The sequence below is a fragment of the Gallinula chloropus genome (assembly GCF_964237585.1).
Source record: "Gallinula chloropus genome assembly, chromosome: 1".
Taxonomy (NCBI): Eukaryota; Metazoa; Chordata; class Aves; order Gruiformes; family Rallidae; genus Gallinula; species Gallinula chloropus.
The window spans coordinates 189,492,765-189,510,396 of NC_140085.1; the positions used below are offsets into that span (position 1 = coordinate 189,492,765).

General features: G+C 54.0%; 2 protein-coding genes across 4 annotated transcripts in view; one reads left to right on the forward strand and one right to left on the reverse strand.

The window, feature by feature from the left end:
* RAB6A (RAB6A, member RAS oncogene family) overlaps positions 1 to 5,052 on the forward strand; it is a 67,172-nt gene extending 62,120 nt beyond the window's left edge. For all 3 annotated transcript variants that reach the window (XM_084264347.1, XM_084264346.1, XM_084264345.1), the window contains 2 exons: positions 1,321 to 1,387; positions 2,635 to 5,052. In XM_084264347.1, the coding sequence (XP_084120473.1) occupies positions 1,321 to 1,387; positions 2,635 to 2,699 (132 nt within the window). In that variant the 3' untranslated portion in view covers positions 2,700 to 5,052. The remainder of the gene's footprint in view (positions 1 to 1,320; positions 1,388 to 2,634) is intronic.
* A 7,854-nt stretch (positions 5,053 to 12,906) lies between these two features.
* PLEKHB1 (pleckstrin homology domain containing B1) lies at positions 12,907 to 16,302 on the reverse strand (the record flags this gene model as incomplete). The annotated part of the gene is made up of 6 exons (XM_084269222.1): positions 12,907 to 13,043; positions 13,195 to 13,300; positions 13,735 to 13,774; positions 14,662 to 14,764; positions 15,619 to 15,771; positions 16,266 to 16,302. 6 exons carry the CDS (start codon positions 16,300 to 16,302, stop codon positions 12,907 to 12,909), a joined length of 576 nt encoding a protein of 191 aa, XP_084125348.1.
* Between the last annotated feature and the right edge of the window lie 1,330 nt (positions 16,303 to 17,632).

Here is a 17,632-nt window from a genome sequence, read left to right on the forward strand (position 1 = left end):
CCCCAGGACGAGCTCCATCGGGCTGAGGACATGGCAGTGTGTTGGCAGAGGACAAATCTGTCGGTTCCTCACCCAGAGTGTTGGGAAACATGGTGGGAACCTCAATTCTGAGCCTCGGGGGCAGAGGTGGGAGAAGCAGGGAAGGAAGCTGTTGCCATCCAGTCTTACCACTCAGGCCCCTTTGAGAAGAATAAATTGATGAAGAGAGTTTGGAGCTAAGATATTGCAGGGAAACTGGAGACAGCATCCAAGGGAGAGCTAGAATACCTGGATAGGGTCATAGGAGGTTTGCATGTAGCCAAGAGCATTTGATCTTGACAGGCTGGAATGGTGGGCCCGAATGAACCTAATGAGGTTCAACACTGCGAAGTGTCAGGTGTTGCACTTGGGCTGGGGGAATTCCAGACATATTTACAGACTGGGAAAAGAGCTTCTGGAGAGCAGCTTTGCTGAGAAGGACCTGGGTGTCATGGTGGATAAGAAACTTAACATGAGCCAGCAGTGTGCTCTTGCAACTTGGAAGGGCGATGGTATCCTTGGCTCCATGACAAGAGAGGTGGCAACAGGGACAGGGAGGGGATTGCCCCTCTCTGCTCCGCCCTTGGGAGGCCCCACCTGCAGTTCTATGTCTAGAGTTGTGGCCCCCAGTACAAGAAAGATGGGGGACTGTTGGAGAGGGGTCAGATGAGGCTATGAAGATGATGAGAGGGCTGGAGCACCTCCCCTATGAAGACAGGCTGGGCTGGTTCAGCCTGGAGAAGAGAAGGCTGCGGGGGGACCTCATTGCAGCCTTCCAGTCCCTGAAGGGAGCAGAGAAACAGGAGGGGAATCAGCTTGTTAAAGGGCAGAGTCTGTCAGGACAAGGGGGATAGGGTGAAGCTGAAGGAGGGAAGAGATATTAGGGGGAAGTTCTTTCCAGAGAGAGTGGTGAGGGGCTAGAACGGGCTGCTCAGAGAGGGGGTGGGTGCCTCATCCCTGGGGGTGTTCAAGGCCAGGTTGGATGTGGCCCTGGGCAACCTTGTGTAGCTCCAGGCCTGGAGGTTGGTGGCCCTGCCTGTGTCAGGGGGGTTGGAACTCTGTGATCCTTGGAGTCCCTTCCAACCCAGACCAGTCGGGGATTCTGTGATCTTCAGTAACAAGAAGAAACAGGCTTTGCTGTTCCCGAAGAAGACAGGTTATGTTTGGTGTTGGCCTTTCGGGTGTAAGCTGTGTTCTCTGTACCAATGGATGTATTGGGGTTTGTTTGAACTGCACACTGGGCTGGACACTCTTTTAAACTATGATTGTTTTGATCTCTTCCCTGTGTGTTTTGTTTTGCAGCTTTTCCGACGCGTGGCAGCCGCCCTGCCTGGAATGGAAAGCACACAAGACAAAAGTAGAGAAGACAGTATCCTTTTTGTGTTCCTGATGGGATTCGGAGGGGCAAAGTGCCACCAGGCATTGCTGTGCCTGAGGGAAACACGGGCCCTAGATGAAAGAGGGAGCAAGAGAAGAGGAGGATGAGGGGAGACCTCCTCAGCCAGGGGACAGGAGATGGGACAAGGGGAAATGGGCTCAAGCTGCACCAGGGCAGGGTCAGCTCAGATGGGAGGGACAAGCTCTTCCCTGGAAGAGTTGTGGGGCTGTGGAACAGGCTGCCCAGGTAGGGGACTGAGTCCCCACCCCTGGGTGTGTTTAACAGCTGAGTAGATGAGGTACTGAGAGATCTGGGTCAGCATAGGACAGGGACGTTTGGACTTGATGATCTTAAAGGTCTTTTCCAACCTGGTCATTCTGTGACTCATGCTCATCGGCCGTGAGCTGGGTTTGGGATCAGTGTATGACATCGCTTGGGAATTGGAGTGTCACAGAGAGGAGCAGGAGCTTGTCACAGGCTGGTTTGGAGCAGTGAGCTCTGTCAACCTCATGTTTTCAGCAGAGCTAGCTGGCCTTGTGAGGAGAGAGTCTGGGGAGGTGGCAGGGGATTGTTGGCCGCAGTAGGGAGTGGAGGGTGTGAGCAGAGCGGTTTAACTAGAGGAAGGATGTATGGGAGAGCTCAGGACGGCACATCCAGAGCATCGTGATATATGTATGTGGGAGTTTTAGGGACGTTTTAGTGAGAAGGACTATGCTGCTGGGGGGTTCTGTCCATGAGCTGTCCTTTCGTGCGCTCCTCCTGGTTCTGCTGTCTCCAGGGCTTTGTTCTCTGAGCCAGCACATAAAGCCCCTTCTGAGCCAGAGCTGCTGCTCTCAGTGCTGAGACCAGCCTGGGATTCTATGATGTGCCTGGAGACAGCACCAAGGAGAAGTCTTTCTCTGGGGTGGGGTGACAGCCACCCCTCCCAGCTCTGTGTGGGCAGCAGACTCGCTGTCTGTGCGCTCTGGTCCCTCATCCAGGTCATCAGTGAACATATTGACTAGGACAGGTCCCTGAGGAACCCTGCTAGATATTCTGTCCATGGAGGTCCTGCTGCCCGGGGAACCGTGTGCAGATGGAGCCCTCTCACTCTCCACCTTCTCCCTAACCCAAGCGAGCTGAAACACGTTGTAGATGATACGTTGGGTGATACTAAACCCCAGAATACCAATCCAAATACTTTCCTGGTAGGAAAACTGGAGTTACCTCCAAATTTTACCTTAACCAATCTCTTCCAGTGATCGACATAAAACTGGAAAAGCCTCAAGAGCAGCCAGTCAGTGAAGGAGGCTGCTCCTGCTAATCCCACTGGGGCTCCTGCCTTTCTCCAGAACATCACTGCTTTCCCCCCTCCTTCCCTTTTACTCTTCATTGACTGCAGTGTGAATATTGGCTTTGAACCTTCCCCCTTCCAGTAATAACGTAGCGCGGTTCATCATCGCTGGCTGTCTCGTGGAGATGATCTTAATTAAGCTTCACAAGCACACACACACACAAACACACAAGCAAAGAAAATGTTGGTGTCTTCATTATTTATAAGAAAAAAAGAGGAAAAAAAAAAGCCAAACTTATTCTGAGCGTATTCTAGTTATAACTTTAAAAAAAAACCCACAAGATTAGGTACAATTTCTTAATCTATTCCTTTTTATTTTTAATATGTTATGAGAAATTGCACTTTGATAAGATGGAAAAACCTGAGGAAAGTTTGGAATTGGATTTAGGAGAGGTTTACATGCAGGAAAACACTTCCCAATCCACCTCTTTTTTAAGAAACCAGGAGGTGACCAACACAACCACAAGGTGCCGAGGTTTAAACCGCTTATTCTATCAAGAACCATAATAAAAAACCCCAAAATTCAACCCATGCTCTTAAATCTTCAGAACAGAGATAGTCCCAACTGGTTTGCAACCCCCCAAATCATTTTTTTGGGAACCCAGCCTTAGCTGGGATGGGTGGGGTTTTTTTTGGTTTTTTTTCAACACCCCAAAAAGCTACCAGCTTATTAGGATGATTATTATAATTATTATTATTATTATACTATTTTCTTTCTTGCAGAGGCAGCCTGAACACATCCCCCCCCCAAAAAAAAAAAACCCAAACAGCATCCTGAGAAACCCAAAGTGTTTTCAGAAAAGGCCAAATGGCTTCTGGAGGATTTGAGGTTTGAGTCGGGGGGTGGGGGGGTAAAGGAAAAGATTGGATGCCTTAGGAAAACCCCTTGTGGAAAATAATGAGGGGAATAACCTTTCAAGGGTGAAATGAGTTTGCAGAAGCTTTTTTATTATATTTTATTCTTTATTTTTTTTTATTTTCCCCTTTTTTTAACCTAGAAGTTAAATTATACTTGGGGAGTAAATTACTACTGCCTGAGAGATGGGAGCGTAACGCTTCAGCTGCTTGGTGGAGATAAAAACCCCCAGTTTTGCTTCTTTTTTGTGGTTTTTAGGGGAAATATTTAAAATAAAATAAAAGTAAGGAATTTGGGACCGGCACTACAACCTGCCAAAGCGGATTAAAACCTTGAAATTTGGCTGGGTATACAAAAATGAGATAAGAGCAGCTGGATTACCCAGAGGAGATGCTGAGCTCGCAGGCCAGTTTGCTACTGGGAGAGATGGGAGGGAGAAGGGGTTGGGGGGATGTGTTGGAGGAGGGATGGCAATGGAAAAGGTGTGTGTGGGGGGAAATCACATCTGCTTTTCCATAGTGTGGTCATAGGTCAACTGGGGAAGGTGGTGTTGATGGGACAGGAACCCTAGTTGAGAGATCTTAGCTGGAAAAGGGAATTGAGTAGGATGGAAACAGACTTAACAATTATGCAGATTTATGCAGATTTATGCCTTTATTTTTTAGCTTCTTTTTTAAGTTCCATCTTCTGAGTTGGTTTAGTTCTGTTCCCTAGAGCTCTGTATAGTTCCCTTAAACACCCAATAATTTAGTTTTCTATTTAACTCAGCTCACAATTAACCCTTTTTTTCTTGGAATATTTATTTCTGTGCTGATATTTTTTTCCTTCTCGTAGTTTTTGGGGTGGGTTGGTTGTTTTTTCTTTCCCCCCCTTTACTATTTTGGGAAGGATTTGGGTTCGTTTTGCTGAGGAATCCCTTTTTCCCAGCTCTTTGCTGATGTAGCTACCCAAGAACCCACAGAATCAGAACACACTAGAAGTGCACCCTTTTAATCTTTACTAGTCGTTGTGAAGTTACTGTGTAAGTTAATAAACACCAGTTGTAAATACATTGTTTGCTGGGCCCAGTGAGGCTGAGTTATGGTGTTGGGAAGCAATTCTCTTTGGAATCTGGGAATGTGATCGCTGCTTAAACCAACGATTGCAACCAAATTCACCAGGTTCCTCTTTATTATTCTCTTCTGCCCCTTTTACCACCTAAAATAGCCCACCAGGGAAGAGAAAAAAAAAGTGGGAATCATCCTCACCACCCTTAAGGGCTTTAAAAAGAGTCATGGTGTTTATTCACCTCCGAAATAAACTCCAGGCTCATGCCCTTCCCTGGGTTTAGAGCAACTCTGCACGATTGTAAGGCAGAAGGAGATGGAAAGTGCTTTTAGAAGGCGAGGTTTGGGTTGGGGTTGGGGTGGTTTTGGGTTCTTTTTTTTTTTGACGTGGCATGTCTGGAAATAAACATCGATGATACGTGACAAAGGATCGCTCTTTATTTGAAAGAAACACTTGGGGTTTGGAGGGGGAGGGGGAAAGGAAACCTGGCTGCTTTTCCTGGCTTGTGCTGTTCTTAACTGTGTAAAAATGGTTCAGCTCGCTGCTTTTTCCTTTTGCTTTGTTTTGCTTGGGTTTGGTCCTTGGGTTTCCACCACCACCTTTGGTTCTTCACACAACTCGCCTTGCTCATCCTTTGGCTGTTTTTCCACAAGCACATGCTTTTCTGCTTCCCCTCTAACCTTCTGTTTCCCATAGTCGCCAGCTTTAAGCACCGGATTTGCAAGGACCTGGCTCCTCAGCTTCTCTGGCTCCTCAGCTTCTCTGGCTCCTCAGCTTCTCTGGCTCCTCAGCTTACGGTGACCAAGTGGCTCAGCTCCTTGTCACAGAAGCCGCCCGTGGAGAGCAGCCACGCATCCAGGAGCAGGTTCGTTCAACAGGCCCAATAGAACTTGCTCTAATCCCCAAAAAAACCCCAAACCAAAAAAGATCTTGAAAGTTGGGTGCCCATGGTGGTCTCAGGGACAAGGATGACCCATCAGTCGTTTGGCACATAGCCCCCCAGGTATGTTTAACCTGCATCCTTGCCAGCAGTCAGTGCTTAACATGTCAGCAGGACTCAATCCCATCTTAATCCCAATTTTCCAGAGAAAAGACATTTCCAAAGGAGCTCAGGAGCAGCACACTCTTAATTTTCTTTCTTTTCTTTCTTTCTTTTGCACCATTAATTCCTCCTGCCATCTTAGCTTTGAATCCTGGTTTACTCCATCTCCATGGCCAGTAGAACCACGGGAACAGATTGAATGACAAGGATTTTGTAACCAGTGAAGGTTTCTCCTCTTGTTTCTTTTCTCCTCCTCCACTCTGGCTTGATTGTTGTACGGTACGTTAACGCAGCTGTTCCATTGCTCACTTTGTCTTGATAACGAGTAGTTGAAGAAACTGTATAAGGTGGGGGGGAAAAAAGGTTCCTTTTCTTCATGTTGGAATGTCACTTGGTACCTCAGCTCTGTTCGATAACGTGAAACAACAACGACGATGACGACGACAACAATAAATCCTTAGCGCTTGAACTAAATAAATACCTGTCTCATTGGAAAGCTCTGGGTCTCTTCTCTACATAAGTCCATCACAGCACAGGTTCCTGGGGGCTTGGTGTGTCAGGATGTCGCTTGCTCATGCTCCTTTGGGCTCAGAGCACTGCTGGAGGCTTTGGAAAAGAGAAAATGAGCTGCTGCTTGTTTCCCCTTGAGAAAAGGTGATGGAGTTGTTAGTTTACTGTCCCTCTGGTTCGGTACGGTGTTGCCGCGATTGTCAGGACAAGGGGGATGGAGTGTAGCTGAAGGAGGGAAGGGTTAGATGAGATATTAGGGGGAAGTTCTTTCCAGAGAGAGTGGTGAGGGGCTGGAACGGGCTGCCCTGAGAGGGGGTGGGTGCTCCATCCCTGGAGGTGTTCAAAGCCAGGTTGGATGGGGCCCTGGGCAACCTTGTGTAGCTCCAGGCCTGGAGGTTGGTGGCCCTGCCTGTGTCAGGGGGGTTGGAGCTCTGTGATCCTTGGGGTCCCTTCCAACCCAGACCAGTCTGTGATTCTATGATTGTTTCCAGTGAGGATGGGTACAAGGAGTGTGTGGCCTCCCCCTGCCGCTGCGGTGCCTTTCCGATCCTTTCTTGCTTTCCAAATCCATCTGTTTCCTCCCTTTGGGTGTGTTGCGTGGCCTCGCTGCTGCCTGCTTTGGATTCCCTGGGTGCCTATACTTTGAGAGCGCAGGTGGATCAGCCCTACCATGCTTGAGGAAGATCCTCAAGCCTCCACCTTGCTGGAGATGGCAGAGAAGGGCTGTGGGGACGCGTAGGTGAGTACCAGTAACGGAGTTATCCTTGTCTGGGGTTCTGGAGAAACTGGTTTTGGTCTGGTGAGGCCAGCAGCTGAAACTCTTATTGCTTATTGAAGCTCTTCTGCATTAAAAAGACTATCAGTAAAATTGGTTGTTAAATTTAATGAGGAAGGAAATGGGATGTAGTCTTGGAGATGTGCTGGGCTTAGTGGTGTGGGACAGGTTTGCTCTTGTCATGGAGTGGAGCTTCTGGTCCCGGTCCCTACAGGTCCTGCCCTGAGTGGGAGCCCTCACTCACAGTCCCCTGTGAAATCTGGTGTAGGACGGATCTGTTGGATGATCTGGACTCAGCATTAAGCGCTGTTGTCTCCAGGGTAGCACTGAAGCGTGTTGGTCGCTGTTCCTCCTTCCTGCTCCCTGTTGCTGGTGAATAACCTCATGCTGCTGCTGTACGTGTCCGCAGGGCTCTCCCTTCAAATCCCAATCTCTCAGTTTCCCATCTGTAATTGAGAACAGGATTAAACTGGAGAGAAGGGGCTGTTTCTGGGCAAGGGATGGTCTGGCCTCTGGCTCAGATTAGTAGGTACCTCACGCTGGGTGTTTGCTGACGGCTTCTTTGTCTGCTCTGCTGGTGGGGTCAGCCCTGACACTCCCAGGCTGGAGCGAACGGCAGCATCCTAAGAGCATCCGCAGAGCTGCTGCGGCAGCAGCCAGCGCCGTCCCCTCACTGCGCAGTGCCGGCTTCTCCTTCCCAGCACCCAAATCCTCAGCAAACCAGACAGCGTGAGAGAGCTGGGCATGTCCCAACCCCGATGGGAAGAGAGACGGGGGGAGAGGGAGGGTGGGTGGGTGGGCAGGCTGCTTCTTGCTGTGTTCCCTGCTATAGCGGAGGCTTCTAATGCTGGAAGCTGCTCTGCCAGCAGCTGTAAACAGCCCGACCTCCAAAGAGCCGCTGGCTGTGCTGCTGTAGCGCTGCAGGAGCTGGGCTTTCCCATCTTCCTGGGCTCAGTTTCTCATCGGTTTGCAAAAGAATTTGAGGTTTGTTCTTGTATTTCCCCTTTTTAACCTCCTTTCCCTTCCCCACCCAAGTCCAACATGGCTTTTTAAGAAGGTTTTTTGGGATCCCTTCGGTGGAACAGCCGAACATAACCGGCTGCTCGGACTGATGCTCTAAGCGCCTGGCTCAGACGCGTCAGGAATTGAACGCCGTCTGAATTGCAATGACGTGAGCGGCTCTGCCCTTCCCCAGAGGATGAGGAGTAGGGCAGAGCTGAAGGCAGCTCAGCCCGGAGGATGCTTCCACTGCCCCCTGGCTCTGCCCTGCTGGGTTGGGAGGGAGGAACCTCTCCCTAAATGCCATTTCAGAGTCGAATCTTCCAGGCTCACCACCTGTTTTCCCAGGTATTTGGGTATAAATTAAAGCTGTTTTGAGCGGTTGCTGTAGACCACCCAGAGAGCGCGTCTGGAGCGAGGACTGTGTTACAGGCTTAATTAAAGTTACTGCTAATTAAGGCACTGAAATTGCTCTGTATCCCCCCCCAGCTCCCCCTGCACAGCCTGTCAGTCCAGCCGCAGTGCTGCATGTCCTTGGATACAGGATGCTGGAGGGAGACAGCCATGTTCATCGATGCTCCCAGCACTGGCCTTGGCACTGACCTTCCCTGCCTTTACCCCAGCTTGGGAAGAGGGAGACAGGTGGAAAATCAAGGCTCAAGTCCTGACATCTGCCAAGGCTCTGCAGCCTGTGGTATCTTTAATTTCCAGATAAGAAGATTTTGATCACACTGAGGGTCGATTTCTTCACCATGACCTTCGGGGACTGATCTTACAAGGCTGTTTGTGGCCAAGCTTCGATGTTTAATCGCTTGAGCCCGGTCCCATGGCGTTAATCCTCATTTCAGAGGGGTTTTTCGAGTTATCCTGGGCTTCAAATTGTCTTTGGAGTTTTGGGAGCTCTCGCTGCTGGGAGAGAGGGATCGTGCAACTCTGTATTTGAGTGGGAGCAGAATGAGCTCACCCTAATTTCTGGGTTTTGGCACTTCTTGTCCCTCTGGTCCTGCGCAACATCAATCCCAGTCGACACGGGAAGCTCCCAGGAAGCCCCTCTCCTGCGGGCGAAGGCCTGAGCGCAGCAGAAGCCAAGCCAGGAGGTATTTCTGCAGGTGATGGGTTTGCAGACCGTGGTTTCTGTTCTTTGTGCTTCCGGATTTCTTTTTAACCTCTTGAATTGCTCCTTTGTTCAGCTTCCTACCCCAGGGCCCGGCTGCCATCACCCGCTCCCACCGACAGCGGGAAGACCCCTGGGAATTGCTGCTGGAGGCACGTGCTGGTCCATCACTGCTTGCTTGGTGACTTTTGCCTGGATCACTTGGTGGCCCCGGGTCTTCGGGGACCGGCGCAGCCCTGCCCGGTAGGAGAGGAGCAGGATCAGCCCTGGGATGTTCAGGTACCGCAGGGCCGGGGAGCGCCGGGGGAGGCTGAGCTGGGGAGAAGGAGCTTTTTGTGGGTCAGCAGCTGGACATGGCGTGGAAAGGAGTGCTGATTTCCAGGTAGCGCTGCTCTCTGCGGGGCATTTCCAGATGTTTCCATCTCCAGGCATGTCTGCACCTTGCTCTGGGCCTGGTGCTGGAGACAGGCTTTTCCCAGAGCTTCCAGCTCCCTCTTCCCCATCCAGCCCAAGCTGGCTGGCACCTGCCAATTACGCTGCTGACACTTGGATGCTTCATTCCCACTGGAGCTGAGCTCCACCCCTGAGACTCCTTATCCCAGGCGGCTTCATTAAGCATCCAGACGTGCTGCTCTGTCTCCTGCCAGATGGGATGGCACCGGGGAGTCTCTGTCAGTGCTAATTGGTGCCGGTGCCAGCTGAGGCTGTGCACAGTGCCGGAGCTGAACTGTGCACAGTGCTTGGTACCCTGGAGCTGTGGGACTCTGGTGGGACAGGGTGGATAACAGGTTGATCATGAGCCAACAGTGTGCCCTGGTGGCCAAGAGGGCCAATGGGATCCTGGAGGGCATGAAAAAGAGCGTGGCCAGCAGGTCAAAGGAGGTGATACTCTCCCTCTGCTCTGCCCTGGTCAGACCCCACCTGGAGTGTTGTGTCCAGTTCTGGGCTCCCTGGTATAAAAAAGACAAGGATCTCCTGGAGAGAGTCCAGGGGAGGGACATGGAGATGATGAAAGGCCTGGAGCATCTCCCCTGTGAGGAGAGGCTGAGTGAGCTGGGGCTGTTCAGCCTGGAGAAAAGAAGCCTGAGAGGGGATCTGATCAATGGTTATCAATATCTGAAGGGTGGGACACAGGGGGACATGGCCAGCCTCTTCTCAGTGGTCAGTGGGGACAGGACAAGGGGCGATGGCCTCAAGTTGGAGCACAGGGAGTTCCACACCAATCTGGGGAAGAACTTCTTCCCGGTGAGGGTGAGGGAGCCCTGGGACAGGCTGCCCAGGGGAGTGTGGAGTCTCCTGCTCTGGAGATATTCCAGCCCCGTCTGGACGCCGACCTGTGCGCCCTGTCCTAGGGAGCTGCTTTGGCAGGGGGGTTGGACCCGATGGGCTCTGGAGGTCCTTTCCAGCCCCTACGGTTCTGTGAGTCTGTGATTCTGTGAGAGGGATGTGACACCCTTGCTCACAGGAGGGATGCCCCATCCCTCTGTTCTGCTGCAGGTCCAGCTCCCCGGCTTGTTCCCAGCCACCTGAGGGAAGGGACTGTTGCTCCCAAAGTGCTGCCTTTGGGATCAGGGTGGGGGACACCCCCAAAGGTTCTTGTGGGGAGTTTTAGGTGGAGATGATGGGATGTGATTGGAAAGCGGGATGGCAACCCCCATGTTAGATGAGGCCGAGCGCTGCTCAGTTTCCCATCTGATGGGTGTCCTAAAATCCATCACGGCTTTCCTTCAGCTCTCCAGCATCCCTGCACAGCAGAAACAGCCCCGGGAGCTGGGGATCGGCTGCAGGAGAAGAGCCCAGGGAGGCAGAGGGTGCCATGTGTGGGACCTGGGCTGGGAAGGAGAAGAAGGCAGAAGGGATGAGGGCACGGGGTGGGGGGTGTGTATGGGGCTGGATCCTTCTCCTCTCTGGGAAAGCTGGGGTTTGTGTGGAGGGGTCATGGGGGGAAGCCCGAAGCCCTGGCTGAGAAGACTGAAGTGTTTCTGAGAGCAGGGGCAGGCCAGGCACAACTCCCCCCGTGTGCAAACAAAACAGACCCAAAGAGGCCATTTTCAGGCCCAAATTGGGGCTGGTGTGGCCCTTTACTGCTCTGCTCCCTTCCTGAATGGAGACAACTCCTCCTGTGGGCTCTGAAGTTGGTATACAGAGGAAGGAGCTGCTCTGCCAGGGCATGATCACAGTCCTCCAGCCCCGCAGCTGTGGTGAGCAGGATCTCTCAGCGTTTTCCCTTCTGCGGCCCTTCAGGGCCACGGTGTCACGTTCAGAGGGACCCCAAACCCTTGTAGTGCCGGGGACCATGTTGGGGTGCAGTGAGGTCTGCCCAAACCCCCTTTTCCTGAGAAGCAGAGGGTGATTTTGAGCTTTCCCTAGAGCCCATCCCACCCTTCAGAGCTCCCAGTTGAAAAGGGAGGAAAGAAATGGGGTGCAGGAGGAGATGGAAGAGCCGCTGCCACCCCTGCACGGCTCTTGGACCGAGACCCAAACCCTCCCACCCCCTGGTCCCCTCCTCATCCTCACTCAGCCCACAAGCTGGGTCTCTTTCCTTTTCTCGCTGCCTTTATTAGACTGCGGATCACACTTCGTGGTGGTTTCTTCCTCTCCAAAACTCGATGGGGTGGATGGAAGCGGGTTTGAAGCAGGAGGGAAGCTGGGGGAGGATGAAGATGGTGTTTTGGGATCCCCCGATCCCCCGTCAGGTGCAGGGATGAGCTGATCTGAGGCTTTTAACAAGAAATGGGGCTGGGGTGCTGGTGTCACTGGGTTTTGGTTTGGTTTCTTTATCTAGCTGTGGTTTTTGTTTGTTATTCTGGAATTTGATTGATATCGATCCGTGTCTCCAGGGATCACATCCTCCCTCTATGGGCGATGCTGGTGCTGCCCGATGCAGCGCGAGAAAGGTGAGCTGCCCCTTGTCCCCCAGCCTCAGGTCCACCCAAAGGGACCTGTTTCCTCCCTCAGTCCCAAATCCCTGCTTCCAAGATCCTGGTTTAGCTACTGGAAGGGCTTGCTGGTCCTCAGTGTGAGCTGCCCTTATCCCTGAGTGATTTTTTTACCCCCTTCCCAAAATTCAGGGTGAAACTCCTGTCGCCCCCACAGTGACTTCCATTTGCCTGGGGAAGCTGTGATATTCCCAGGGCTCTTCCCAGCCCAGTTTCCCAGGGTTTATCCCAAATTCCCTGGGGTTTGATCTCACTTCTCCAGCTTGGCCGGGCCCAGAGGACTGGTGCAAGGCTGGAAGGGGGTGAAAATCCCGCCAAAGTGTTTTTTAACACCCTGTGCTCCCCCCTCCTTAATCTTCACTCAAACCTCTCTTGTGTCAGCACCTGCTCCAGTGCTGGAGCCCCCTTTCCCCACCCCTGCTAAAAAAACCCCTCACAAAGCAGCTGGGCTGCAGGCTTAAAACAAAATATATCAGCTGTCACCCCCAAAACAGCGACATGGAGCAGCACCCCCTCTTCCCATAAAAATCCCAGGTATTTCTGCAGGCAGCTCCTTGCATGGAATTGGGGAGTTGAGCCAGGTTCTGGGGCTGAGGTTCCACACACTCCACCCTGGCAGCTCCTCAGGCCTGGGACTCTGCAGGGGAGGGGGGGAAGGTGGGGTTTGGGAGAGGTTTTGGGGTGTCTCCAAAGCATGTGGGGGTTATCTAATGCAAAAGCTGGAGCTGGGAGGAGGATACGGGGTGGGTTTGGGGCTGGATCTCATCTGCAGGGTGCTGAGCAGGATGGTTCGGGGAGGCTGAGGGTGGCTTACGGCAGGTACCAAGCAGGGGTGAGTTGATCAGGGCTGGGGAGGCAAAGGGGGTCGGGGCCACATCCTGCTGGTGGAAGGCTGCTAAAACCAGCACGGCATCCACATGAAGGAGCCCAGGGCAGCACCGGTGGCCGCCCCTGCCAGCAGCCCCAAGGCCATCTGGTCCCCGGAGACCCGGTAGGGATCCTCGCGCACGATGACGTGGGTCACCCCAGGAGCTGCAAGGCAAAAAGGGGAGATGGGGGGTGAGCAGGGGGTGGGCAGCACCCTAACTATCCCCCCCCCTCCCCCCCCCAACCTTCCCCACAGAAGTAAACATCCCCCAGTTGGTAACCCAACGCTGGGGTGAATCGGGGTGCACCCACCCACCTCCATACTGGGGGCCGTAGTGGCCGGAGCTGATGTAGGCGGTCTGGTGGGAGTCGAGGGGCACCGTCTGGTAGTAGTCGTCATCGTAGGGGTCGTAGACGTGCACCTGGGAGTAGCGGGAGTACGGTGTGAGGCCGGTGCCCACACTGAGGCCGCACGGGGCCTGGGCTGGACGTGCCTCAGTTTCCCCACATGTGTGACAGGGGCCTGAATCGCTCAGGTTCCCCTGCTCTGCTGAATGGGGGGCCCAGAGCATCCAAAATGCCCTGGGTCACCTGAACCATGTCCCCCCTAACCCCCCCCCCCACCCCGGCTCTGTCATCGTCCATTGGTGACATCACATGCTCTATCGCGATTGCTCCCCAACCTTCTTCCCCGCTGGGCTCCAGGGGATTTCTCCCTGTGCCACAAGGCTGCCCAATGGGTGCAGGGTTTTTGGGGACACCCAAAACTGGTCCCAGTGTGGGGGAACAACTCCAGTTGGCATAACCTCCACCCATGCCAGATGGTGTCCCCTTATTTCTGGGAATGAAGCCTCACCGGGGTGGATTTAGCCTCCAGCACGGCCATCTTCCAAGCACTGCAAATAAAAGAGAGGGGATGTGGTTTTGGGGTGTGCTGGGGGGGGCAGGAATTGTGTCATGTGCCCCACCACCCCCCCCGCCATGGGCCCTCTGGCTGGATGGCAGCTCCACCAGGCACCTGTGTCCCCCTTCCTCCAGGAATCCGGATGCAGCCATGGGGCCAGTACGAGTCTTTCCCCATTAACCAATGCTGGGTAACAGGAATGGGAACACGTCAGGAGGTACCTGATGCCACAGGGATGGGCACAGGGCTACACACAGTCCCTGGCTGAACCCAGGGCAGGTGGGCGGGACATCCGAACTGGGGCCAGGAAAAGTGGATAATGGATGAATTTCCATTCAGCTGGGATCATGCATAGGCCAACAAGCTCAGCCTGGCCTCAGCTGAACATCTCCCTGCAGCTGAAGGTTTCCTGCTTGGAATTTTTAAACTAATTTTTAATAATTCTTAATTTAAAATCACATTTTTATAGAAATTTGAATCTATTTTTTTCTAAAAATGAAGAGAAGCCGGTGTTTCCTCCTCCTGGCCATGGCCTTACACCAATTCCCACTTCACTTTGATGCTGTTTGTCTCCAGATCCCGATGAAAACCCTTCTTCCAGAGATCCTCAGCCAGGCTGAGGTGTGATCCAGGAGGGAAACCTCCCCCATGGGAGTCTGACTGCTTAAAACCAGCTGCTTTTGGCTTCGAATTACTCAGCAGGAAACCCAAATCTCCGCCTGTGCCTGTCGCCCCATGAGAGGGGCGGGTCTCTGGGAGGGTGTTTAGCCACAGGTGGGATGTGGTGGGAGCGGGACGTGGCGGGAGCGGGATGTGGCTCTTTCCACACTCAGATAAATCAGGTGATAAGGCCAGAGAGCGGGGTTAATTTTGGCTTACACAGCATCGTCCTCGCTCTCAGCGCACAGCGTCGTCTTGGAGCCGTCCCGCAGCACGATGGTCAGCAGGCAGTCGCGACTCTTCCCCTCAGGTGGCTGCACATCTGGAAGAGATGGGATCCGGCCTCAGTGACACCCAGACACCCCCCATCCATCCACGGCCCTTCTTGGGAGAGAGGGCTCCAAATTACCTCCCACCCCCACCCTGCCCCAGCAGGGTGTCACTAATGAACGCAGCTGTTAAAAACCTGCTGCGACACGGGATCCCTAATTTGGGGTTCATTTTGGATCTGAGACGAGGTGCTCTCAGGCTCTCTGAGGTGAAAAGCCAGCGCAAGTGATGAGCAGGTGAGCAGAACCTCCCACCCTGTGGCAGAAGGCAAATGGAAGGACAAAACCTTGCCAAAAATACCCCCTCAGCCGAGCTCCGTTCACTTCCACCTTGCTGGATTCCAGCAGGCACCCAAATTCCCTTGGAGCACAAACTGCTCAGCACTGGGATTGGCTCATGAGCATGGATAAAATCTGAAGCCCACCATGAGAAGAAACCTTTGGGGTTGTGCTCCTGCCACCACAGCTCAAGAAAAGATGCTTTGTGTGGCAGCCGTGGGCCGAGCTGAGCTGAGCTGCAGCTTTGTTCTCGCCTTGTTTGTGCGAGACGGCGAGGGGATGAGTCAGGGCTGTGGGATCCGTGTTTGGAACCAGCATAGAACCAGGAGGAGAGTTTGAGTTTCTCCTTCTTTCCCCATGGAAAAGCAACGGGAAAAACGGACGGGGCACGCATCTCGTGGCTGGGAGTTAAAGGGGTGAATTAGGCAGCCTGGGTTGGGGGGAAAGGGGTTTTTTTGGCTACTCTAGATGTCCATGAGCATGTTTCGGACCTGTGGAGCATCAATTAAATGGGTTGGAGCTATGGGAAGAGCCCTGCCCGGGATTGGGGCGGTGGGGTGTTGCTCACCTCTGCACTCCCGGCCGATCCTCACGTCCCGGCAGCTGTATTTGATGTGGATCCGGCCGTCCATGTCGCGCTGCGTCTCGTCGTGGTAATAGACCAAACTGCCGTCCAGGTAGAGGACGAACCAGTTTCTCTTCCAGCGGCGCAGGATGGAGCCTGACGAGATGGGGAGGAGGTGACAGGGACCACAGCGAACCCCGCAGGCTACAGCCCACGAGAGCCGGTGGTGTCCCCCCAAATTTGCAGGTGGATCCCACTGCCCCCTTTGAGAGCTGCTCCATCCCCCAGCGCGGCCCTGCCTGGCACAGGCAGCTGGGACAGCATGACCAGGAGGCTTTAGAGCTGCCAAAACCACCATCAGGGCATCTCCGTGCTGCCCTGCCGTGCGCATGGGACCGGATCCAGCCCCGGACGTGGAGCCGTGTGTCCGTTCCTGTGGCAGAAGGGCCTCTCTCTCCTCTTACATAAATCCCCCAGCGGCTGAGCTGCGATTTCCTCACTGCCTGTGGATTAACCGCCCGGGTTGGGGCCATCCCCGGCCTTGTGCCCCCTTCCCAGCATCTCAGAACCAAAAACCTCTCTCTGGGTTTGTTTTGGAGGGAGGGGGATGGACACACTCCCAGTTTGGGAAGCTCATGGGTCGCACTTACTCTGCCGCCAAAGCCAACCGCTCTTCACCAGTGCCATGGCTGCTGGAGAGTATTCCAGACCTGCTGGCACAGGAATAATAACGGGGTTAAAATAGCAGCTGTCGCCCTGCCTGTGGCTTTCCCCCCCTCCCCGGCTTTTGCCTCCCTGCTGCTCTGGGATCGAAGCAGGATGGGATTCACCCTCGTTCCCCCTTTTTTTGGGCTTGGAGGGGATGATGAGCAGAGTGTTCAGGTTAATCGGGGTTAGGGAGATGTGGGATCCCATCGAAGGAAGGCAGGGAGGAGGAATTCCAGCCACCTTTCTTTCTGCCTTTAATCTCATCGGGATTTAGGGATTATCGGCCCGTGGAGGTAAATGGGGAAATCCAGGCTGTGTATGAAAACAGGCAGTGACTCCCCACGGCCCCGGGAACTTTCCATGGCAAACGGCAGCCACATTTGTTTGTTTTCCCTGCCTGGATGGAAATTAGTCCTTAACGAGGCCGTGAAGTCATTGCTCCCTGGGTCCCCAAGCAGAGCCAACACCCCAGGGCCAGGCAGGAGCTGTTGCCCAGCCACAGCCCCCCACCCCGTCCACCACTCCACCACGGACCCCCACACCACGATGGTGGTGGCTCAGCACCCCAGGATGGCGCCAGGACCACCTGATGGGACACACACCCCCGCCCCCCATCCCTGGGGACACGCTGAGGCACAGCCCCCCCCACCCGGTGCCTTTGGTAGTTGTGTTACCCAGTGCCCAAACACCCAGGTATCCACATCCCCCTTGGAGCCCTCAGCCCCTGAACCCTCCACTGCTTGTATCCATCCGCCTGGCACCCAGATTCCCCCCAAAATTCACAGCTCCCAGGTCCCCACATCCCTGGCCACCCTCACCCTCCTGTACTCCCATCCCTCAGTACTCACACCCTCATGGCACCCTTATCCCCCCTCATATTTACAGCCCCCCCCACTGCTCAGACCTGCTGCCCTCATCCTCCTGTACCCACATCTCCCGGTACCCACAACCCCTGGCATCTTCACCCCCTCCCCCCACCCCGTACCCACATTTCCCCCCCTCCCTGGTTCCCCCATTCCAGCACCCCCCATCCCCCGGTAGTTCTCCTCCCCAGCCCCCGCATCCCTCACCGTGAGGAGGAGGCGACGCGGTGGGTCCCCGCTGCGGGCAGCGCTGCGCTCCGCTCCCGCTGCCCGGCCCTGCCCGGCGCTGCCCGCCCGCACGGCTCGCCGGGAGCTGTAGTCCGGTATCGGCGGGGGCGGGCAGGAGCGGGCACGGCTGGCTACGAGCATCCGAAGGTACCGGCCGGAGGGAAAACGCCGCTTTTTAGTCATTTATCCCCCCCAAAAAAAACACCCCAGGTGCCCGG